This window comes from Mus musculus, chromosome 11 (genome assembly GCF_000001635.26).
Source record: "Mus musculus strain C57BL/6J chromosome 11, GRCm38.p6 C57BL/6J".
Lineage (NCBI taxonomy): Eukaryota > Metazoa > Chordata > Mammalia > Rodentia > Muridae > Mus > Mus musculus.
The window spans coordinates 114,764,970-114,788,931 of NC_000077.6; the positions used below are offsets into that span (position 1 = coordinate 114,764,970).

The 23,962-nt window shown below is 53.5% G+C and overlaps 1 protein-coding gene across 2 annotated transcripts in view; it reads left to right on the forward strand.

Annotated features, from left to right (window-relative positions):
- The window catches only part of Kif19a (kinesin family member 19A), a 26,197-nt gene continuing 2,235 nt past the window's right edge, over positions 1-23,962 (forward strand). The window contains exons 1-17 of one of the 2 annotated variants that reach the window (NM_001102615.1): positions 420-583; positions 2,187-2,267; positions 13,385-13,495; positions 14,243-14,330; positions 14,616-14,752; positions 15,784-15,909; positions 16,202-16,396; positions 16,835-16,981; positions 18,010-18,132; positions 19,782-19,947; positions 20,466-20,640; positions 20,766-20,961; positions 21,407-21,677; positions 21,763-21,884; positions 22,531-22,664; positions 22,859-22,964; positions 23,105-23,192. In NM_001102615.1, the coding sequence (NP_001096085.1) occupies positions 545-583; positions 2,187-2,267; positions 13,385-13,495; positions 14,243-14,330; positions 14,616-14,752; positions 15,784-15,909; positions 16,202-16,396; positions 16,835-16,981; positions 18,010-18,132; positions 19,782-19,947; positions 20,466-20,640; positions 20,766-20,961; positions 21,407-21,677; positions 21,763-21,884; positions 22,531-22,664; positions 22,859-22,964; positions 23,105-23,192 (2,305 nt within the window). In that variant the 5' untranslated portion in view covers positions 420-544. Of the gene's footprint in view, positions 584-2,186; positions 2,268-13,384; positions 13,496-14,242; positions 14,331-14,615; positions 14,753-15,783; positions 15,910-16,201; positions 16,397-16,834; positions 16,982-18,009; positions 18,133-19,781; positions 19,948-20,465; positions 20,641-20,765; positions 20,962-21,406; positions 21,678-21,762; positions 21,885-22,530; positions 22,665-22,858; positions 22,965-23,104; positions 23,193-23,962 lie in introns of both variants that reach the window. The other variant, XM_006533507.4, reaches the window with a different exon arrangement.

Genomic DNA, 23,962 nt, shown 5'->3' on the forward strand with positions numbered 1-23,962 from the left:
AGTAACAGTCAAGCGAGCAGCAGAAGATCGTAGCCACAGGCAAGGTTGCTTCTGCCCAGCTAGTCGCGTGCCAGGCCGGTGTCGGGAGCGCAGAAGACACAGCCAGGAGCCTCGAGCCTGGGCACGGGTGTGTGCGGAGGGGCCACCAAACGGACGCCGCTAGGCCGGGAGGAGGTCGAGACGCTCAGACCGGTGACCACTCGTACTGACAGAAAACCTCGGGACAAGCAGCAATAGCTGCAACAGAAGCGCAAGGGGGCCGGGGGTGTCCTGCGTGGAGGCGTCCTGCTCACCAAAGTTCAGGGGGCAGAGCGCAGAAGGCGGAGCGAGCATAGGGGGCGGGGCAGCACAGGGGGCGGGGCGGAGCCGGCCAGGCCCTCCTGGCCCCGCCTCCTGGTCAGCGCTCGGGCGGCAGGCGCGTTGTTGGTTTCGGGTTGTCAGGCAGCAGCGGAGGCGGAAGAGCGATCCGAGGAGGTGACCATAGTGGAGGTGCGTCTCAGCCATGCCAGCTGTCGCGGCCTGAGGCTCTTTACCTACCGCAATCATGAAGGACAGCGGTGACTCAAAGGACCAGCAACTCATGGTGAGACCCCTTATCAAGCTCCTGCTTGGTTCCCCTCCACCAAACCTGAGACTTGACAGCCTCAAACATAGTGACCACTGAGAGCAAGAGATGGGAGTCTGGGACTGTGCAGAACAACTACCCAAGTTCTCAGTGGCCAGAAGGGATGGTGGCACTTCCTGGGGTTAGGAAGTTAGCACCCCACTTCCCCTGCCCAAGTTCAGCCTTCTTTGGGCCAAGACTCAGAGGTCAAGACCCAAGAGAGGTCTCAACTATTGCCTGAGAAGGAAGCTGGGATTCTCTAGCGAATCAGAGGGCTTAAACCCAGCCAGGTCTTGCTTTAAAGGAAGATGGAGCCACAGATAGAAAGACAAAAGCCCCCGAAATAGGGGGAGCCAGCACCAAGTCTGAGGAGCAGTTAGTTATGGGCTGTGCCTCAGGCTCTGTCCAAATCAGGACTCCAGATACTTCAGAGAAATGCTAGAAGCCACCTGGATAGTCCCAGGGTCTACTGGCCTGGGAAGAATAGCCACATGGGAAGGAGTAAGGGTAGGTAGAGACCAAAGAGAGATTCTTGACTATCCGTGGTGGAAGCTGGAGCCACAAAGAGAAGCCTTGGTGCTACTCAGGTTGTAGGATAGGTGGAGATCTCTCCTCTCTCTTTCACAGCCTTCTTCCCAGTCCCTAGCCTTAACCTATGATCTGTGGAAATGGTCCTTCTGCCCCAGCAGGCAGAGCATCACTACCGAAATGCCCGAGAACCTGTTTCTGCACAGGGAAGCTTGGATTCAGCCCTAGGAGCCAGTTCCAGACTCGGTGGCACCCTCTCTGACAGTGAGAATGGCCTCTTTGAAAGAGTTTGCTCCAAGAATATTCATTGTCATTAGGGCAGGGACAAAGACCCTCCTTTCACCAAGGAGGCGTATCCAGGGAGGAGGCTGATAAAGGCAATAGGACAGTCTGTGTGGATGAAAGGAACTGAGGGTCCTTGAGGTCCACTCAGTATCCAGGCACCTCCTTTTGCTCAGCAGAAGAAATTCTCCCCAATCCCTGACTCTGGTTTTATTTTGGAGGGAGACATATCTATCTCTAAGTGGCCAGGAAATAGAGAACAGAGAAGCCCTTGGTAACACTTCCTGGGAGTGTTAGGATGCAGCCACAAGTTGCTGGAAGGACAAAGGGGAAGATTCTCATCCTATCCTCATTTCTACACCATTCTGTCCACAACCCCCCCCCCCCTTCCCAACAGTACCTCACTCTCAGATACAGACACGTGGCTCTGGTCCCCAAGGCTCCGGATTTCAGCCCAAGGGAGTGGCAAGTGTTTAATTTGGGCATGTGACTGAAGCAGCCTGTGTAGACAGTTCATCCCCTGGGGGCTCCCCCTGAGGTATACAGACTTTTGAAAAGAGACACTCAGACTCATCCAGACACCCTGTGGACCAGCTGCCCTCTGGCTCAGGCAATGCCCTAGACCCACAATGTTCTTCAGGACCAAGGAGATGCAGATGGTTGGATGCTGGAGAACACAACCCTGTTGGGAAAGGAATTCAAAGACCTTGTCATCCCTCCCTCCATGGCTACGTATGGTCCTCTTAACCCAGGGTTCTGGTCTTCCTCCCAGGTGGCACTTAGGGTCCGGCCCATCAGCGTGGCTGAGCTGGAGGAGGGAGCTACCCTCATCGCTCACAAGATGGACGAGCAGGTACTTGGGGCTGCAACCAGGAGCTGCAGGGTGGAGGCTGGCTCACCTTGCTCTGCATACACACCTGGGCGGGCTCTCCACAGCATCACCAAGAAAGAGGCTTTCTTCTCTCAGGAAGACTTCCTAGAGCAGACCAGGAAAAGCTATGAGCTTTTGGAGCCTGGGTGAGCCCAGACCATAAGATACATTTTGATCCACATGCTGTCAACATCCCCATATGACAGCCAGCTATCCACAGAGCACATATTTAGCTGGTCTAGCAGAAACCCACCACTAGAGCAGGCAAGTTTGGCAGAGCTCTTCACTGTCTACTCTCTTGGTCTTCACATCAGCATGGTGAGAGAGGGCATCTGAGATAATAATTATTCATAACGAACCTAGAACATGCTGGAAGCTGTGCTAAAAATTAGAAAAAACACTCCAACATGAAAAGCCCCATGCTCCCTCTGTTGCTGGAGTTTACTGTGGGGAGAGAAGAAGGCATTGATCAAAGAATTAAAACAGATATAAGAATGTGCAGCTCCGGGCTGGTGAGATGGCTCAGTGGGTAAGAGCACCCGACTGCTCTTCCGAAGGTCTGAAGTTCAAATCCCAGCAACCACATGGTGGCTCACAACCATCTGTAACGAGATCTGACGCCCTCTTCTGGTGTGTCTGAAGACAGCTACAGTGTACTTACATGTAATAAATAAATAAATCTTTAAAAAAAAAAAAAAGAATGTGCAGCCTAGAAGGACTAGAAAAACAGAGTCTGTTGTTCAGAGAGTAAATAAGGGTCTTGAGCCTAGGCTCCCTTAAGAGATGGTGACAGAGATATCTCAGTGGCTAAAACATTTGCCTCATGGGCATGAGGCCTGGGGTGTGATCTCTGGAACCCCCATAATGCTATAAAATGTTTGTGAGTGTATTGGCCTACCTGTAACTCCAGCCTTGGAAGGCAGAGACTGGGAACTCCCAGACTGAGCTAGCTGACAAGAGTAGTCATATCTATGAGCTCTGAGTTTGATTGAGAGACCCTGCCTCAACTCGCGGGGTGATAGAGTGATCACAAAGGTTGCAGAGCAACTCAGGATGATTTTTGGCATCAATGTTAGGGTTCCACATGTACACATACAAATGCCAACAAACATACAAACACACAAGAACAAAAGGGGAGAAATGAGAGAGAGAGTGGTGAACCTGGATATGATAGCACACGTCTGTAATCCAGTACTCATGAGACTGCGGCTGGAGGATCAGGAATCCCATGCTATCCCGGGCTGCAAATTGAGACCCTGTCTTAACTGGCACTGGGGTGGATTATAAAGATAAGCTCTCGCCAGGTGGTGGTGGTGGTGCACTGGACTCTGGAAGCAGAGGCAGGTAGATCTTTGAGTCTAAGACCAGCCTGGTCTGTGGAGTGAGATCCAGGATAGCCAAGGCAATACAGAGAAACCCTGCCGATGATGGTGATGGTGATGGTGACGATGATAAGAGATCTTTAGCAGGGTACCCAAGAGGGAAAATTGCAACCAGAAGGACTTGCTGTGTGCAAAGCCCTTGAGATGGGGCCACAGTGCAACTATATCACTAAGAAAAAGCTAGCGTGGCTCAAGGAGAGAGGGAAGAGGTGTGAGATGAGGTGATACAGGTAGGACCCAAACCAAACTCTTTGCCAACATGGCCACAATGCTTGATTGGGAGTTGCTTGAGTAGGTACTTCAAGACGGAGGTACCAGAGTGGTTCTGGGCACAGTGGTGGGGACAGGAGCATATTGGTGTGACAGCCTGACAGTGCCCCTCCCTGTGCTTCGGAGCTGTGTGGCTGGCTACTCTGAGCATGGGGGCTCGCTGGCTGTGCTGTGGGATGGGCTCTGGGATCAGGAAGCACGGAGCAGAAGCTACAGAGCTTAGGAAGGCTGTGGACAGACGCTGCCCCTGGGCCAGGTCCTCTAGGCTGGCCTCAGGAAGCCCCAAATGATTTATTTCCTTTTGCCTCTTTCCTCAAAGTCCTTGGGGGAAAATGGAGGTGTCTGGGAGAAACCCATATGGTGGGCAGGGGCAGAGAATGTATGGAGACAGTGTAGTAGCTTCATCTTTAAGTGGGGGAGCACAGCCTACTGTCCTCTTTTTTCAATGGTTTGTGAGTTTTGATGTTGTTTGTTTGAGGCAGGGTCTCATATAACCCAGACTGGCCTTGAACTTACTATGTAGCCAGAGATGGCCTGATCTCCATGCCTTTCCTTCCCAAGTGCTAAAATTGTAGGTGTGCACCATGTCTCTGGGTGATGAAATGCTGGAGATTCAACCCAAGGTGTTGTGTGTGCCAGGCAAACACTCTACAACGGAACTACATCCTTACAAACCAGCCCCCCCCCACTAGCTTTTATTTTTTATTCTATGGTGGACCTAGCAAACACACACACACACACACACACACACACACACACACACACATCTTGGTGCATGTTTGGGGCAGTTGATTCTCTTGTGGTTGCGGCTCTCCGGGATTAAACTCAGAGTATCGGCTTCACCAGCTGACCCATCTTTCTAGTCCCACAAGAAAATCTCTTTGGAAAGTCTTTGCTTGAGCCTGCCCAGTACCTGGTGCACAGGAAGAGTTCTATAGATGTCAGTTCTAGTCTGTAGAGAAGGAGGTTCCCCCAAAGCTGCTGTTAGCCACTGAGAGGGGTCAGCTAGAAGAGTCAAAGCCCCTGTGAGAAGAAACCTCCTTCTAGACAAGGCCACTCCCTATTTCTGCTTCCAAGGATATCAGGTTCGCAGTCTGAGACAATGGGGGCTCTCTCAGCTGCTCCTGGCTCCGGGCCACCTTGGGGGTTGATCAACATGAAGTGAAGGGAACAGCCCCTGTTCAGGACCCACGCCTGTCGGACACTGGCTCCCTCTGTCTATGAGGGTAAAGAGAGTGTCTCCCAGCCTGGCCCTGGCCTACCCCAGCGAGCTACACCTCCCACCAGGCCAGAGCTGGGCCAGCCCAACAGGCAGCTCCTTTGTCAGCAGAGACTCTGAGAGCGCTGTCTAAGCATTGTGAGCACAGAGCTCTTCACACTGCCCCCTGCACACTGCCCTCAGCTCCCCAGTGGCTTCAAAACTGGGCTTGTACAGGAGAGCCTAGCCTAGCCCCTCTCACTGCTGCCTGGGAGTGGCTACAACAAAGGCCTGGTTGACAGCCCAAGTGAGCTGTCTCTTGGCACATAGGCCCTGGCAACTAGGTGTTTAGGACACAGGAACCCAAGAACCAACATGGCAGAGAGACTTCCTTGTCTCCTGTTCTAATCAACCTCCTGGCCCTGGCCCTCTCCCAGAACCTTGCTGTTCATCTCTTCCTCTCCAGGGATGCCTGGCCCAGAGGAAGGCTCAGGATTTTGGCTTGGTCAAGCCAGTTGTCTCCCTGTTCTCTTCTCTGAAGTCATAGGGCATGATGGCTGGGCCGTGGGGCAAGCTGGTGAGCTAGCCCAGGTGGCAATGGTAATATGGCTAGGCCCATGTGGTCAGCACAATGTCCTGCCCCTTCTGAAGAAGAGGTCAGTGGGGTGGTGACTTGCTTTCTATTGCTCCCTGGGGCTGGGGCTGTCATTGCTTCTGTGTCCTGGCCCCTCTGAGGGACTCACTAAGTCAACTTACTAGGGCCTTGGGTGTTAGGTCCTGCCTCTTGCTTCCTGTCTCTCCTCAGTTGAATGGGTTCCTCTTCGGGTATCCTATCAAGATAAGGTAATCCAATGCTATCAATATGGCCTGGAACCCTTCCCTGGAACTCAGCCAGCCCACTGGTCATTGGCAGCTAGTAGGTACGGCTATAGCTCACTTGTCAGTGGGTCCTAAGTGGAGAGAATGGGAGGCTACTCAGTTACTCGCTGACTTCAGTCACTCTGTGAGGTGTCCCAAGCTGGCCTTAGGACTGAGCATCATCTTTCTAGGGACATCTGGAGCCTAGCAGCCTGTAGCAATGAGGTTTAGCAGAAGAGGGAACACCAACGGGCAGAGTTCCCAAGCATCGAGAGGCCAGTGTGAGTCCAGGGCTACAGCTAAGTTGCTAGACTGCTTCCTTTCCTAGCTCACACTAAGCCCTAGATTTAATCCTCATTGCCATAGAAACTGGACATGATGGCACAGGCCTGCACTCCTGACACTTAAGAGGCAGAGGCAGGAGGATCCGAAGTTCATGGTCATCCTTGAATACATAACAAGTGTGAGCCCAGCCTGGGCTACATGATGAGACCCTGTCTCATTAATTAAAATAGTGGAGGGAGGGAAGGAGGGAGGGAGGGAGGGAGGGAGGGAGAGAGAGAGCAGGCCAATGTATGTCTAGATTCTGGGAACATTGAAGTGGGTCTTGGATTTGTCAAGGGGCTAGTTCTGATGGCTTCCAGGGACCTAGAATCACAGAGCTCTCGTTCATATGAGGACCGTGATCTTCGTGCCTGTCGGAAGAGTCTTCATCAGAGGGTTTGTACACAATTCGCCCAGAGGAAGGGGGCATGGGAGTTTCCTCTCTCAAAGGCTGCCCTGTAGGGTGGCCTCTGGCCCCAGGACTAAGTAAACCCCTGCCTGCTGCCCCATTGACTCTTTACACCTGAGCTCTCTGCAGCCCGCCCCCACTCCCCATCCCCCAACGTGGCTGCTTCCCAGTGATCGGTGCCTGGAGGGATCTGGTAGGATCTCCTGCCTTAGCAGCTGGGGTGTGATGGATCCAGAAGCCAGACCTTTCAAAAGAGCCAAGAAACCAAAAGGGTTGCCTGGAGAGTATCCCAGGTAGGGGTGGGGCTCAGGACAAACAGTGGCCTTCTCCTCCCACCCACCCCTCCCAAAGGCTCCTCCCAGCCAGGCTGTGTTTATCTGCAGGATTTAAGCCAAGCAGTTATAAGTATAATCCCATAATTAGCACTTGTCCAACTGTCCGTCTATGGGGCCTGGTGGAATCACACAAGGTCTCTAAGAGGCCCGCAGGAGGGCCAGGACAAGTGAGGGGAGGAAGTTCAAGGCAGGGAGGTGACAAGAGGCAGAATGGCTACAAGGGTGGACCAGTGGCCCAGCCCTGGCATGCCCTGGCTGGGTGCCTCAGGGCTGCTAATGACTACCTGGGCCCGTTTTCTGTCAGAGGACTGAAGAGTAAGCACCTGTTTCACATACCCCGAGAGCTATGGAGAGGATTATAGACGGGGCAAGGCAGCCATTGTGAAAGAAAACGCGGTATAAGGTAACATGTGAAAGGTGCAGCTGGAGTTAGCCTGCTTGCTGCCTAGGGCCCAGCAGCGTGTGAGGCTCTCTGGGCCAGCCATATAGAAGGCCGTAGGCCCCATTGTTCCCCAAATGCTGAGCATAGTGGGATATGACCAGGGCATAGCCCAATCTTAACTATATCCCCCCTAACCTCCCGACAACCACCAAGCTGGTTTCCATCTCTCTATCCCATTGGTATGCCCAAGTGATTGGATCCTACTCTCTCTGTGGTCCTTCATGTCTGGCTTCATTGCCTTAGTATACTGTTTTCAAGGTTCATGAATATTATAGCTTGTATCAGAATGTCACTATTCTTCGTGACCAAGAAATATTTTAGAATATAGAATATACGTATCAAGGGCATTTGAATTGTTTCTGATTTTATTTACCTATTTATTTATTTATTTATTTATTTATTTATTTATTGGCTCTTGTGGACAATGCTACAAGTATCCAGGCATTCCTACCCTTGGCCGATGGCTGGGTACAAGGAGAGAGTGCTTCTTCATGCAGACGTGCGGTCTCACCTCTCCAGAGATTTTTATGTGATTCTGCAAGACACCTAGGAAATCTGTGGTTTGCAAGCAGCATTCCTTGGAGACCTTGTGATAAAAGACTCAGCAGACTCCCTGAGAGACACCACATTAGACAACCGCTAAGTCATACCTCCCACCACCTCAGGGTCCCTAGAGTCCCGTAGTCAGATGAGGTCCTAACTGGCACATCGGCCAGATGTAACTGTGCCCACAGCAGCTGGCTGGGCTGGGCTTTGGCGAGCTTTTTATGAGACCAGTGGGCTCTGCTTTTCCTGGCATCAATGTCTCTCTCTCTCTCTCTCTCCCTCTCTCTCTCTCTCTGTCTATAGATCGAAATATGACCAGTAACAGATGTTCTTATTAACCAACAGAACCCTAGACCCAGTCTTTCAGGTCTGATAGCCACTTGGAATCCGGGTTTCATTCTGCTTCTGCCTATGGGTATAAAGTGACTGAGCCTGGCTCTCTGGACTGAGGACGAGTCAGCGTGGCTCTTTGAGTCATGGTGTCTTCCTGTTCGTCCTCCTTTACCTCCAACTGGGCCAGACTCATGCCCCTCCCAAAGTGATTCCTTAGCTCCATTGTCTCTGAGCCCCCTCTGAGGTTCTCTGTCTTTAGGGATCTTCTCAGCCAGGCTTTGAAGCCAGGGGAGGAGAGCACGGGCTGCTGAGTTTTATACCCCGGAGCCATTTGGCAGTGTCAAAATTGGGGGAAGACTGTTCCCAGCACCCAGTGGGTAGGGATCAGGGATTCTGCTGGATATATATAGGGCAGTCACAGTGAGGAATGATCAATGGTAAGACACTGGGTTAGGCGCCATCACCACCAGAAGGCCAGAGGAACCCCACTAATGCTGCAGTGTTGAACAAGGCACCCACAGCTCAGCAGAAGAAATGCCTGGTGTGCTCTGTGCAAATATTCCTCACCTGGGAGATATCAAGAGAGAGAGAGAGAGAGCCCGGTTCCTACTGAGACACCTTTCAGGGGCTAGACAGCCTCTCCCTGGGGTAAGGACCCACTTCCCTGCAGTAGTTCAAGGTTCTAAGTGACTCTAGAATTCCTGATCACATTTGCACTGACCTAAGAGCCAGGCCAGAGTGAAGACCAGGAGGGCAGACCCACAGCTGCTGGGTCCTCTGCTGAGTTAGGCCCAAGGGCTTCATATGTTGGAGACCTAATCCCAGGACCCTAAACAAGGGCTTTTTTTAGGTATGCATACTCATGGACTTAGTTACTTAGGTAAGAATGAGGGCATAGTAAGAGGAAGATGGACCCTTAAGACAGCAGGTTTCTGTCAGGCTGGGCATGTAGCTCGGTTGGCAGAGTGCTTGTCTGTCATGCATGAAGCTCTGAGTTCAGTTCCCCAGGAATGAATAAAACTGGGTGTAGCGACGCACTCCTATAGTTTCAGCACCTAGAAACATAGGTCATCCTTCAGCTATAGAGTGAGGCTGAGGCCAGCCTGGGCTAAATGAGATGCCATCCCAGCATGGTGGCACATGCCTTTAATCCCAGTATTTAGGAGGAAAGTGCAGGTAGATCTCTTGAGTTCGAGGTCATCCTGGTCTACATAGTAAGTTCCACAACAGATGGTACTACACAGAGAAAGATGGGAGAGGAGGAGGAGGAGACAAAGTCTGGTGCACCAGCCAAGGGGACATTCAGAGGGTCCCAAAGCTACGGCCATCAGGAGCTTACAGCAGGCCCTGGGTCTACACTGTGAGGATACCCAGGAAGCAGAACCACAGCAAACTCCAGGCTTTCTTTCCAACCTGTATTTCACCCCAGAGACCATGTCCAGCCTTTTACCTCTCATGTCTTTCTCTTGAGTGTCCTTCCACCCCACCTCTCTTGGCTGCCTCCTGCTCAACCTTGAAGATACCGTACCAACATCATCTCTTCTTCCAGGTTGCCTCTCTGTCCTGTCAGGGCTGGACTTGGGGACCTCTCCTCTAAACACCAGCTCTCTCCCGGTTATGAATCTGAGTGTGTCAGAAAGCAGGACACCAGGCTTCGTTTTTCTATTTCTCGAAGGCCTTTCCCATGTTTGGGGCACACTGTAGATGCTTCACAGGTGAATTGCCCTGGCCTGAGCACCCCAAGCCAGTCTCCCATGGCAGCCCAGGCTCCCTTCCCAATCCTTTCTGGCTCAGCTATGATTCACCTGGTCAAGGGGCACAAGGGCTCCTTTGTGTTCTGTGATAGTCAGAAACAACACTGATATTCTGGGGTCCTGACAGATGGATCCCAGACAAAGCCCTCATTAAGTGGAATGGTGGCAGGTGGGATGACAGTCCTCTGGTGCGGGACCATTTGGTCATCAAAGAAACTGGGTGTCCAGGTGGACTTGGCAGTGCCTGAAAGGCATAGAAAGGCTGTCAGAGTAGACAATAATGCATGCTGTTCGCCCCCCTCACCAAAGCCCCGTGAGGCTCCTAGTCCACAGGAACCTCAGGACTCAAAATGAGAGTTGTCCTAGCTGGCCCTGCTCCTGGTGCAGCCCTCGGGAACCCATGCCAGGGCCCTCAAAGCCAGGTTTTGTCTTCATCTAGGTCTGAAATCTGAGCAGGCTGCTAGAGCCTGGGATAAGGATCAAATCCTATGGAAGGCTGGGAGGGCTGTAGGGCTGATGCTCTGAGGAGGGGACAGTGACTAAGGACGGGTGACCTAGGGAACAGTGCAAGCCCAATCATCTTATGCTGAGATCACCATGGCTGCTAACCTTTGGGGAGGGGCAGAGTTGGTGGCCTTTCCCTGCACAGGACCATTGCTCAGCACCCAGCCTGTCTGTGATTTTTTTCTCTAGCTGGAGCCCCATCTGATTGACAAAAACCCACCCCTGGAGAATCACCAAGGGGGTCCTGCTGCTGTCTGGGGTTAGGTGGATACAGGAAGCCTAGGTGCAGGCCTGCTCCAAGTATTCAGTGGGAGAAGGGAAGGTGTTGACCCTAGACAGACATGAGATATGGAGAGGAATCTGCCTGGAATCCCTAGGCCATGGTCCTCCTAAATCTTCAGGCCTGAGTAGGGGACTCAAAGGGACCCACTGAGGACCTCCTAAGCTCCTGAGTTCAGCTGAGCATGTAAACTGTTGTCCTGCTGCCTCACCTTCACGACCAACCTCTGCTGCCTTCGATGGCTCTCCATGCCTGGCCCATTATTCACAAGACCTTTGGGACAGTCCTAAGTCCTGGCTCTCCTCTGATCCCTGGGAGGGGTGAAGTTGGGGCACAGCTACTGTCTTTGCCTTCCTGTAACAGCCAATCCCCTTCCTCCCGGGGTCCTCTGTGAGGACTCAGTTTACCCATGTGTACTGCATCATATTCCCTAGGGCCAAATGAACACATAGGGCTAATGTGAACAGTGGGGGGTGGGGGCTTGGGGTGGGGCTACTCAGACCATGAAAATGGCTCAAGTACCCCACAAGCCCTGTGGCAACAGAAGGAGAAGGGGGTGTGGGGGGAGGGTTCAGAGGGTGAGCAGGGACCAGCCTGAAAGCCAAGTGGCCAGTATCCCTAACTCTGGATCTACCATTTCCAAGCAACTAGATGCTAGGCTCTGACCAGCCTGTCTGAGAGTAATAATGAGAAATCTATGTTGAAGTTCTCAGTAAAGATCTGGTATTGGCTGGGTGTGATGGTGCATGCCTGTAACCCCAGCATGTAGGAGGCCGAGGGAGGAGGATTGTCCTAAGCTCAAAGCTAGCAGGGCTACAGGGCAAGACTCTGTCTTGAAGAAAAGAAAACAAAACAAAGAAACAGTGCTTGTTAGCATGCCCCACGATTGACCATTAGTGTGCCCCAGGAGTGAGTGGCAGCATGCACTGGGAGTGGAGGTCCCCCCTGCCCTCCTTCTCCTTCCCCTCCCTAGTAGAGGATCTAAAGCCACCATCTGGGCCCCTGGGAGCAGCCCCACCTCATTAGGTAAGAATCGTGGGACGGCTTATTTCCCCTGGCTGTCTGGCAGAGCCTGGTGTCTAGGGAACTGTGCCTCCCGGGGACACCTATATTGTGCAAGGGAGCCGCTGATGTTGCCACTCCACCTGTCTTCTGCCTGTTTTGGTTCCACCATGCTTTATTCGATAGCAGAGTCTTGGGTGAGGGCAGTTAGTGAAGTCCCTTCCCCTGCCTCCACACACTCTCCCTCTTCATGGCTCCTTGAAAGAGGATCGCTGAGACCCACCATGTGTCACACACTGTCCTGTGGGCTCGTCATAGCCCTGGGGGAGATGACAGCACCATTTCCTCCATTGAGGAGGAGACTGAGGCTCAGGCAGGTCCCCATGGAAGGATGAGGCCACTCTGCTAATTAGAGGCAAGGCTAGGATTCAAAGCGCATCCCTGTGTCTCTTGGTCCTCTCTGAAATTCAGACCACGCCCCCCCCCATGCCCCAGGAGTAGCTGAGTGTTTTCTGATGTTTCCCATCTTGCATACTACCCTAGACTGGGAACCCAGCAAGGACCCAGCCACCTGCTCTGTGTTCCTGCTCAGAGCCCTGGGCAAAGCTCAGCACATGGGGACCTGGGCAAAATGGAGTGGGCTCAGCGAGTATTCTTAAAATAGGGGAGGGACCCAGCCAGTCCATTCCACATCTTAATGTATGTATGTGCCTGCACATGTACATGCACAGAGTAGAGCTGACCCCACCCTGCAGGGGTGGAATGCCAGCCTAGGGTCCTGCAGACTCTCTAATCGCAGGTCTTGGCTAGAGATGCAGTTATTTTAAGTTCATGTAGGCGGGACCCAAGCCCACCTGCTTTCTTCAGTAGAGTCACCCAACTGTCAGCAGCTCTTTGCCTGCCTTGTTCTTCAGAGGCTGGGCATGGAGGGCCAGGCAGGGTCTTGAGAGCCACGGGGCTGCAGAGATGCAGTTAAGAGCCTTCTAGTTTGGGGTCAGGGTCCTGGGTTCTGAGTTCTGTCCCTCCACAGGCTAGGGTTTAGCTTGAAATTCTTCAACTGTCGGGTGGAAGCACACACTTTCCCGTTACTGAAATGGGACGAAGTGAGGCTGTGGTGGAGATGGAGGTGGAGTGGGCAGAATGGATCTCGTCACAAACGATGTGTTATGACAACTAGCAATGTTGCAGTCCCTCCTCCAGGAAAGGCAGCATGGAGGTGGAACTGTGGTTAGGGGAAGAAGCCTTGGATCTGGGGTTCACTGTAGCTGTTACCCCACCACTCCCCCCCACACAGTGTTCTCTGCTGCCTTGGGATGGTGCCGTCTCCAAGGGGTGGTCATTCATCATCGCTAGAGAGGTTTTATCTCCCAAGCACCCAGACCTGAAGCTCAGAGAACAGATAGGTCTGCAGGCTGTAGGAATTCCAGGTGACAGTGGTCTCCCGTCTCGGGAACATTTGCAGATGGTGGTTCTCATGGACCCAATGGAGGACCCTGACGACATTCTGCGGGCACACCGGTCCCGGGAGAAGTCATACCTCTTTGACGTGGCCTTTGACTTCACTGCCACCCAGGTGAGGGGAGAACGTGGACATGGTCTGGAAACACACACACACACACACACACACACACACACACACAAACTTCTCCACACTTCACCCTGCAAGGATGGTTCTCAGATGATCCTGCTCATCCTTTCTTCAGCACTTGCTCCAGCACCCACTTCCTGGAGCTTTGTCCATTTGTGAACAGTTTACCCACCATGCCTCTCCCACCTGTACTTCTGCATAGCCTGGTGTCACGTGACTGCTTGCCTGTATACCTGAGGGGCCGCATGGCGGGCCTTCCGAAGAAACACACTTGGTTAATTAGCACTCAAATCTCACTCTGCATAGAGCAGTCACATGAGACACCCCCACAGCTGGCCTACCTACACAGGTCGGGCGAAGGAAGAACTGTGAAGCCCATCTGGTGTGGGGAGGGCAGGTGGTGGGCAGACACAAGAAAACCTGACACCCTCCTAGGGATCCCATCTTGCCCATCTTCTGGATGCTCAGATGTGCCCAGGAGCTGACTGCATCCTCGGGGCAGGGGTATGGTGGGGGAGCCAGCTGTAGAGGAGGCTTCTCAGGTGACCTGAGCCCTCTTTGCAGGCTGGTGTCCTCCCTGAGGGGTGTAAGCAGAGACTACCTTCCTCCATTTTCCAAACCCTCTTATCTCTGGCTTAGGACTCCAGGGACATACACTCCCTCTGTTCTCTGCGAGAACCTGCCTGTAGGCACTGGTGTCTGACCTCTGGGTCCCTTCCTCCTTCCCTGCAGGAGATGGTATATCAGGCCACCACCAAGAGCCTCATCGAGGGCGTCATCTCAGGGTACAATGCCACTGTGTTTGCCTATGGCCCTACAGGTGAGGGAGAAGCCCAGACGTAGGCAAGAACTGCAGCCCCCTCCTCGTCTCCCTGGGAAACCAAGCCCTTCATCAGAGAACCAGCTTGGCCCAGGGATGGTCAGGGATAGAGGGAATGATCCAAATCTTGCCTCACCCAGGTCCCCTGTCCCCCCAAACACCCCATTCCTCAGCCATCTGGGAGGGAACAGCCTCACGGACAGCTCAGGGTTGCCAGAACACTTTCCCAGTAAGGCTTCTTACCCTTGGCCCCTGCCCTGCTCACCGCCAGTCTGTCCTGTCCAGGCTGTGGGAAGACCTACACCATGCTGGGCACTGACCACGAGCCAGGCATCTATGTTCGGACCCTCAATGACCTGTTCCGAGCCATCGAGGAGACCAGCAATGACATGGAATATGAGGTGTCCATGTCCTACCTGGAGGCAAGTCCCCACTGGGCTTGGATAGGAGGCACATAAGATAGGGCAGTCCACCTCCCTAGAGCCAGTTGCTGGCAGTTCCTGGGCTGCTCAGCATGGCTGTCCCACAACCCACATGTAGAGCACTGGCCCCACTTGATTAAAAATTGAGACTTGAGAGCCAGGCATGGTGGTGCATGCCTTTAATCCCAGAACTCAGAGGAGCAGAGAACTCTTGAACTAGATCTCTGAGTTCAAGGCCATTCCTGGTCTACAGAGCAAGTTCCAGGACAGCCAGAAACCCTGTGTCAAAAAATTAATTTTGTTTTTGAAACACAGAGAACTTAGGCCACTGTGTTCTTAGCGCAAGGTGATGACCGACGTGAGAGCCTGTGGCTCTAATGTGGCGTTGCACGTCACAGTAGCCTGGGCAGCGAGCAGTTTGGGTGTCATCCTTTGAAAGCACCTCCCTTTTGAGCCTACCCCTCAAGCAAACATCTTCCCATTCTGGACTTTGTGGGTTGAGAGGTCAGGGGCTTATCTAAGACAGCTGGCCAGCCTCCATCTGGCTCCTCTGGGAGTTGATTATCTCCAGGGTGATGTCTCAGAAAGAGGATCGAGGGTAGGAGCCAGCAGGTCTTGGCTCAGCCAGCTGGGCTTGTTTTAAAGCCGGCTGGGGGACAAAGTGGAAGCAGGGGGGGCAGGGGGGACGGCACACAACCTAAGAGAAGTAGCCTGAAGGTTGCCTAGCAACCTTCTGAGCTCCTTCTTCGGGCCAAGGGTCCTGCATAGGTTAGTGTGTCCAGCCCAGGGCTGGCCTCTCTGTGGAGGGAGCCCCAGTTGGTTCTGAAGCCTCCTGCAACATTGTCTTTGAAACCTCTACCATTGTGTAAAGGCAGTGCTTCCCCGAGTTGGGACTTCCCTCATGGGGCCTGGGGACCAGCAAACAGACGCACATGGTCCTTCCTTTCTTAGGGAGAAGGGGACCACTCAACTGTTCCAGGCCTGGACCTCTTATCTCTCATCTTCCTCCTCCTTTCCCACTGTCCCATCAGATCTACAATGAGATGATCCGGGACCTACTGAACCCGGCCCTGGGGTACCTGGAGCTGAGGGAAGACTCCAAAGGGGTGATCCAGGTGGCCGGGATCACCGAAGTGTCTACCATCAATGCGAAGGAGGCAAGTCTCCAGCACCTGGCGCGGGACCGTGGACAGGACAATCGCTCTCAGGGGAGCAGGAAAAAGGGATCAAGGCCAGGGTGACACTGGGACAGAGGTCACATCTCCCATCATGCCTTAACATGCTCATCCTCGTACAGAGCCTCTCCATTTACAGAGAGACCTGCTTGCAGAGAAATGCCCAGGCCTCTTAGCCCACCCTGGGAAGCTAATAGGCTGGATCTCTCCCACCACCAAGCCTTGGCTCCTCTCTGCAGGGTCCTCACCAGTCATTTCCCTCTCCCCTTCCCAGATCATGCAGCTGCTGATGAAGGGGAACCGGCAGAGGACGCAAGAGCCCACAGCTGCCAACCAGACATCCTCCCGCTCCCACGCCGTGCTCCAGGTGGCCGTGCGTCAGCGCAGCCGGGTCAAGAACATCCTCCAGGAGGTGCGGCAGGGCCGCCTGTTTATGATTGACCTAGCTGGCTCCGAGCGTGCCTCTCAGGTAAGGCCCGCTCAGAGGGCACAGTGGAGGGATGGCTTCCCAGAGGGAAGCAATGGGGTAGGGTGGGGGGCGGGTGTGCAGGGGTGATGGCTCTCCCAGGTAAGGCCAGTTTTCAGAGGAGGAGGGAGCTCAGGGAGAGGCTGACAGGGAGAGGAGGGTGGTTGGGAAGGGAAGATGTCTCGAGGATGTGTATGTGGGATGGGGAGTGGGGTGATAAGTGGAGTCCCCAGAGAGAAGGGTAAGCAACAGGCCTGACATCTTGAAGGGTCGTGCTGCTCAGGGAAGAGAGAGCACAGCAAAGCCTCCTTCTGTACCATGCCTCCTCCACCTCCAGGGACTTCAGAAGAGAGGCCATGCTCTATAACCAGGATCACTGGGGTGTTTGTTGTTGGGCGGTTTGTTGTTACCCTACTGGGCTATCCCTTGCCATCTCCCCAGACACAGAACCGGGGGCAGCGCATGAAGGAAGGAGCCCACATCAACCGCTCTCTGCTGGCCCTGGGCAACTGCATCAATGCGCTGAGTGACAAGGGCAGTAATAAATACATCAACTATCGGGACAGCAAACTCACCCGGCTCCTGAAGGTACCAGAACAAGCTTGACCTGGGCACTCACTGGTGTTAAGAGGCCACACCCAGACAAAGCTCAGTTATCCCCACTTGGATTTCATCAAGTTCGTTCTGTATCGGTATGCCTCATGCAATATTTGAGACCACCTTAAGCCATACCGTTCTATTTACCGTAAAACTGAAATTTTTGTCGCAAGCAGACGTTCTCTGTGTTTCTGGCAACTCTAACCAAAGCACAGGTAGAGAAAAATGAACATGGGCTGTGTCAGGACCTCCTTCTGGAGCTGTGAGCCAGACAGAGAGAACCGAGAGTCACCTAGATTTGGGGCTTTGTGATGGTCAGCCTTGTGGCCTCCGGAGCTGCTCTTTGGAGCCAATTACTCATGGCGGAGTCACCTGTGGCCTTCAGTTGTAGACTTGGGATCCATGGGCACCCAGACTTTACTAGGTTCAAGGGATTCTCCCTAGCTCTAAAGTCTCCCAGTGTCTCTGTAAGTTAGGAGGGTTAAAGTTACAGATAAGGAAACTGAGACACAGAAAGGTCAAGGAACCTCCCTGTAGGCTCATACTTTGTAAGCACTGAAAACAAGACCCCAGCAGAGGCCTGTGGGTTCTGAAAGCTTGTATCAGCCTGCCATGAAGATTGCAGCCACAAGCCAGGGGAGTGGGGCTATATGGAAAGGACCACCATTGTATGCATGTGTTTATGTTGTATGAGCATGGGTGTGCGTGTATGTGTGTATGCACATGTGTACATACGTGTACATATGTGCCTCTGTGTGTGCATGTGTATGTGCACAAGTGTATGTGTACATGTGTGTATGTGAGTGTGCATATGTGCATGTGTGTGCATGTGTGTGTGTAGGAGCGAATGTGTGTAAACATGTGTGGGTGAGTGTGAATATGTGTGTGCGCCTGTGTGCATGCAGTGTATACATGTGTGTTTGATATACATGTGTGTGTACCCAGGGTGTGGTAAACAGTCTCAGGAAACCTCTGGGGAGGGTGTCCTCCAGCTAGCCAGCTCCCTGTCCCCCCACCAGGATTCACTAGGCGGGAACAGCCGCACTGTGATGATTGCCCACATCAGTCCAGCGAGCACTGCCTTTGAAGAGTCCCGGAACACCCTGACCTACGCCGGCCGAGCCAAGAATATTAGGACTCGGGTGAGGGCCCTTGGACTACCCCCTAGACACACCCTCCTGGACTGAGATTTGAGGTCCTGAGAGGAGCCTTGCCAGCCGCTCCACTCTTCCAGCAGTGACCTCGTTACCCAGGCCAACATCACTCCAAAGCCCTTCCCTGCACTCCCAGCCACTGCCTGCCTGCCTGGAGCCCTTGGCTCCCAAAGACTCTCTTCTGCCTCTCACTCCAGGCTCGCCTTCCTCCCTCCATTCCATCCCTCTCCTGTCCCTTCCTCTTCAGAGGATTACCCAGTCTATATGTCTAAAGCGTCTCACCACCACAGTGACAGTCAAAGGCTGCCTTACCCAGTGCCACCCTGAACCGTAACACGCTGCCCCATCTGACCTCAGAACCAGGCAGGAGTTAGAGCTCCCCTACCGTACAGTTTAGGATGATGAACGTTAAGGACATAAAATGACGTCACAGCTAGTGGAGGATAGGGCAGAGACTGCCTGGCTTTCAAGTTCATGATCAAACTATGTTCTCTGGTAAGAAAGTAAGTCTTAGCCTGTGAGGCTGTGGAGGGTAGAATGGCTAACTTTGAAATGGTTTTAGTGAGCCTTCTTTCAATATCTACAACTCCCCCAACATTGCCAGGTAGCCTCCAGGAACTTCATGGGGACAGGTCACATGATGGTGACGAGTTAGGCAGAAGCAGCTTATCCCGATATCGTAGTGAACGCTGCAGCCCAACGTTGGGAGGCAGAGGGAGAGGAATCAGAAGTTCAGGGTCATCCTTGGTTACACAATGAGTTCAAAGCTAACCTGGGCCACATGAGTCCCTATTAGTAGATTAGTTTTTAATGGATGCTAACAGTAGGAGTTGAGGCAAGCCAGAGAAAGATGAGCTGTCGGTTGTGGGCATGGGGAGACCAGGAGACTTGCCTAACTAAAACAAGACACTCATACAGAAACAGAGGCCAAGCATGGGGAAAAATCATGGGGCTAGAATGATGGTTAATGATTCAGAGTACGGCTCTTCCAGAGGACCTGAGTTCGGGTCCCAGCATCCATATTAAGCACACAACTGCCTGTGACTCCAGCTCCAGGGGATCTTACATCTTCTTTTTGTACCCACAGTCATAGGTACACAGTCCCACACAGACACATACACATAAACTAAAAATGAAAGTAAAATCAAAAGAAAGAAAGAAAAGAATATGAGTAGCAAGACCTCAATACCAGGTGAAGAAATGAGCTCCGTAGGAAATAGGGAGCCAGTGAGTAAGAGTAGAACTTTAGGGATTCAGAGCTAGCAGAGGCATGCAGATGTGACAGGAGGCTGTGGGGACGGAGGCAAGGAGACCATTGCTGTCGTTGAAAAGAACTGGCAAAGGGAAAGAATGAGAGGGGCTGGAGAGATGGCTCAGCAGTTAGGAGCACTGGCTGTTCTTCCAGAGGACCTGGGTTCAATTCCCAGCACCCACATGGCAGCTCACAACTGTCTCTAATTCCAGTTCCATGGGATCTATGGCACCAGACATGCACAGGGCATGTATGTATAACGCGTGGAAGCAAAATACTCATACAAATAAAATAAGTCCTTTTTAAAAGGGGCAGTGGAAGAGAAAGGGAGGCTGGTTCCTGGGGTGACTGTACCCCTTCACGCCTCATCCTGGGCTCCCTGTAGGTGAAGCAGAACCTGCTCAACGTCTCCTACCACATCGCTCAGTACACCAGCATCATCGCTGATCTGAGAGGCGAGATCCAGAGACTCAAGTGCAAGATCGACCAGCAGGCTGGGCGGGGTCAGGCCCGGGGCAAACTGGACAGGGGTGACATCCGCCACATCCAAGGTATGTAGAGGGGCCTGTGTCTCTGGAGGCCTGAGCTGGTCTCAGCAGCGCTCTCCAAGTGACCTTATGGGGTTATAGGACGAGGTAGCATTAACCCTGGCTCCTCTTGGCTGAGTGGCCTCTGCTAGTTATCCTGGAGCCTTCCCCTGTAAAATGGGACCACACTGTTTGCTTTGCAGAGCCGGAGATGGGGTGGGATGGTGTGAGGATATTATATAGGAGCCGCCCGACAGGCGTACCACTCACTGAGACTTGCGTGTTCACTGCGATGGTTTTCTAAAAGATGCCAGAGAAACAGGCATTCTAAAAGACGATAGGGAAAAAAAATCCTTGACACAAGGGTTCTGTGAGGGCTAGCAGAAGAGCCAGTCACTGCAGTCAGATGTGATGCGGGCGTGGGAGGAAAGGAATCTGAGAATTTGGAAGGAGAAGCACTGGTCTAGGACGAAGCTGAGGGCCAGAGCCTCAGATGGGCCTGAGCTGGTGGCCCCTCTGTCCACACCACTCTCACCCGGCAGCTGAGGTTCAGCTACACAGCGGGCAGGAAGGGCCCGCGGAGATGGGACAGCTTCGGGAGCAACTCATCAGCGCCTTCCACGAGCAGATGGATGTGCGCCGGCGCCTGCTGGAGCTGGAGAACCAGGCCATGGAAGTCCAGATTGACACCTCCCGTCACCTCCTCACCATCGCCGGGTATGCTCGCCCCTATCCCGGGACCCTTTAGACCCACCCAGGTTCAGGTTTGGCATGGAGGAGCCTGGAGCATAGAAACACAAATGAGCTGAATCTTGTGTCTCTCGTGGGGGAAATGCTGGCAGCTGGGAGCACGAGAAGTCACGAAGGGCTCTCAAGTGGCGGGAGGAGCGAAGGAAGGAGTCCTACACCAAAGAGGACAGTGAGAAGGACTCGGACACAGGCGATGAGCCAGATAACCTGGAGCCACCTGAAGTGGCATCAGCCCGTGAAAACATCGCTGCCCTGGTGGGCGAACAGAAGAAGTTGCGCAAAGAGAAGGTGTACGGGGCTTGGGGGCGGAGGGCTGGGGACGAGGAGGCAGAGGGCTGGGAAGAGGGAGACCCAGCGAGCTCAGGCCACAAATCTTGGGTGTCCAGGTCTCTACATCTCTGTGTACGTCATACTTCTCATCTCTAGAATGGGAGCAGCCGTGGTGATGTCCAAAAGGGGTCGCTAGAGACAGTTAAACTAATACTTGGCATAAAGCAAGAACTAAGAACATGGTACCAGTATAATAATAGATTTTCACCTTCTGAGTTGGAATTAGGGATGTCACAGGGCATGGTTGAGTCAAGTGGGCACAAAGGCGCCAACTACTTGCAACATCCAAAATAAGCTTAGAAGGGCTAACCTATACTTGGAGTACCAGCCAGAAGGCCTGAGACCAGGGCCTGTCTGGACCGGTGGGACTGGTCTGGTGCTGACCCGTGCCGCCCTCCCGCAGCTGGCGCTGGAGCAGCGCTGCCGAGAGCTGCGTGCGCGTGGCCGGCGCCTGGAAGAGACGCTGCCGCGCCGCATCGGCTCGGAGGAGCAGCGCGAGGTGCTCAGCCTGCTGTGCCGCGTGCACGAGCTGGAGGTGGAAAACACCGAGATGCAGTCGCACGCTCTGCTCCGCGACAGCGCTCTGCGCCACCGCCGCGAGGCTGTGCGCCGCCTGGAGCAGCACCGCAGCCTCTGCGATGAGATCATCCAGGGCCAGCGGCAGATCATCGACGGTAGGGCCCAACCGCACGGGCCTGGGACTTTGTCGTTGGGGCTGAGAGCCCAGGCCAAATTCTCATCTCCCCTTTCCCCGGACAGACTACAATCTGGAGGTTCCCCGGCACCTGGAGGAACTCTACGAAGTCTACCTTCGGGAACTGGAAGAGGGCAGCCTGGAGCGGGCCACCATCATGGACCGAGTGGCCTCCAGAGCCCTGCAGGTGGGCGTGTGAGCCGACCCAAATTCGCTGACTTGGGGAATCCTACCAGTTCAGCCAAGTTCCAAGAGGAGTTGGTCTTCCTCCTTCCCCTCCCTCCTTCTTTCTCCTTCCCTTCCCCCTCCCTCCTCCTCTCCCACCTTCCCAAGCCTAGATGAGATTCCCCCATTCCTGGGCATTACTACCTGGCCTGGCTATTTTCCCAACCTAGAGTCACAGGTCATGACTGTCATCTGTGATGTCACCAAGTGACTACTAGTCAACTAGTCTATCCCAACAGTTGTGAGGCTGAGGCAGGAGGTTAGAAAGATCAGCCACCACTGTACAACAAGATTCTATCTCAAACAATACATGGATGGATGGATGGATGGATGGATGGATGGATGGATGGATGGATGGCTTAATTCATGAATTAATTTCTAAATATCAAGGAACCGGTGGATGCTCTAAAGGACCAGGCCATTGAGCTGTGTCACTGAGGCTGCCTAATGGTCCCAGCTTGCTGGGGACCCAGAGCACAGGCCCAGTGCCCTTCACTCCCACCCCCCATCTTACAGCCCTATGGCTCTGTGTTGTTCCTGGTTCAAGGCCTAGTCTTCTGACTCTTCACTCTTGTCGTTACCCCTCTGCCTTCCCATCACACACACAGGACAGCTCCTTGCCCAAAATCACTCCAGCAGGGGCCACACTGACCCCAGACTCTGACCTGGAGAGTGTGAAGACGCTAAGTTCTGAGGCCCAGCGCCCCCAAAACAACACCCTACCCCCACTTGGCACAGACAGGTGAGGGCTTAGAGTGGGGAAGATGGAGCTAGAAGCACTTAAAGCTGTGGCATGGGTCTGCAGCCAGGATTTGTGGCTTCTCCCCCGGCCCCCCATTGGCACCAACAGGCTCTTCTCTAGGGTGGGGGTGGGTGGACTTTGGTGTGACTAGCCTGGTCGACAGCTGCCTCCTCCTGTTCCTGTGCCAACTGCAGTGAGTCCTACCATGTGTTCAAGGCCAGTCCCAGGGCCTGGCAGGTGAAGAGCTCCTCTGTGCCTACTCCGCCCCCCATCCAGGTGGGCAGCCTGGTGACCCAGGAGGTGAGCTCTGGATGCCCAGCAGTGGGTTGAATCCTTCCAAAAGGCCTAGCACCTCAAAAGGCCACATGGCCTCTGCAGACTGCAGTGCAGAGTCCCTGGTGTCTTCAAGGTCTTTCCCTTTCCAAACAACTCACCCCTAGGCCCCACCACAGGACAGCCTGGGCAGCCAGATCAACTCTTCCCCGGAGAGCAGCGAGAACCTGTCAGAGATCCTTCTGTCCCATAAAGGTGAGTGTGCCTGCCCTGCCCCCCCCCACCCCGCCTGACAACGTGTAGACTGCTCAGATGCTCCCTGGCCCTGCTGAAGGTCCCCCATTCACTGGCTTTATCAGAAGGACTAGCCACCTCTTCAGGGACACGCAGAAGATGGGGTACAATTAGAAATTAAAATGGTGATGCCTACCCCCCTCCCCACTAGATAATGCAGTAGCAAATTCTAAAATCTAATCCATCCCTGATCCCTAGACAGACAGATAGACTAAACCCACTGTCTAAAATATGTGAGGGTTTTTTGGAGGGGGTGCTAGGAATTGACCCTAGGACCTCACACACAATAGGCTGGGATTAAAGGCAGGTGCCGCCACCACCACCTGGCTCACTTTTAATCTTGTTGTTCACTTTAAGATCTAAGTTGCATGGGTTGGCAGGCCTCCTCTTCCTTTTCCTCCTCTCCCTCTTCCTCCTCCTCTCCCTCCTCCTCCCCTCCCCCCTCCTCTTCCTCTTCCACCTCCTCTCCCTCCTCCTCCTTCACCTCTACCTTCTCTTCCTCCTCCTCCTCCTCCTCTTCTCCTGAGACAGGGTTTAACTATGTAGCTTAGGCTAACCTGGAACTTACTATGGTCGAATTCACAGAGACCCCCTGCTTCTGCCTTCCAAGTGCTGGGATTAAAAGTTTGCACAGCCATGGCCAGACAGCCTTAAGCTTTTGATCTTCCTGCCTCAGTCTCCGGAGGAACTAAGATTACAAGCCTATGACACCAGTCCAGACTCCCAGTGTC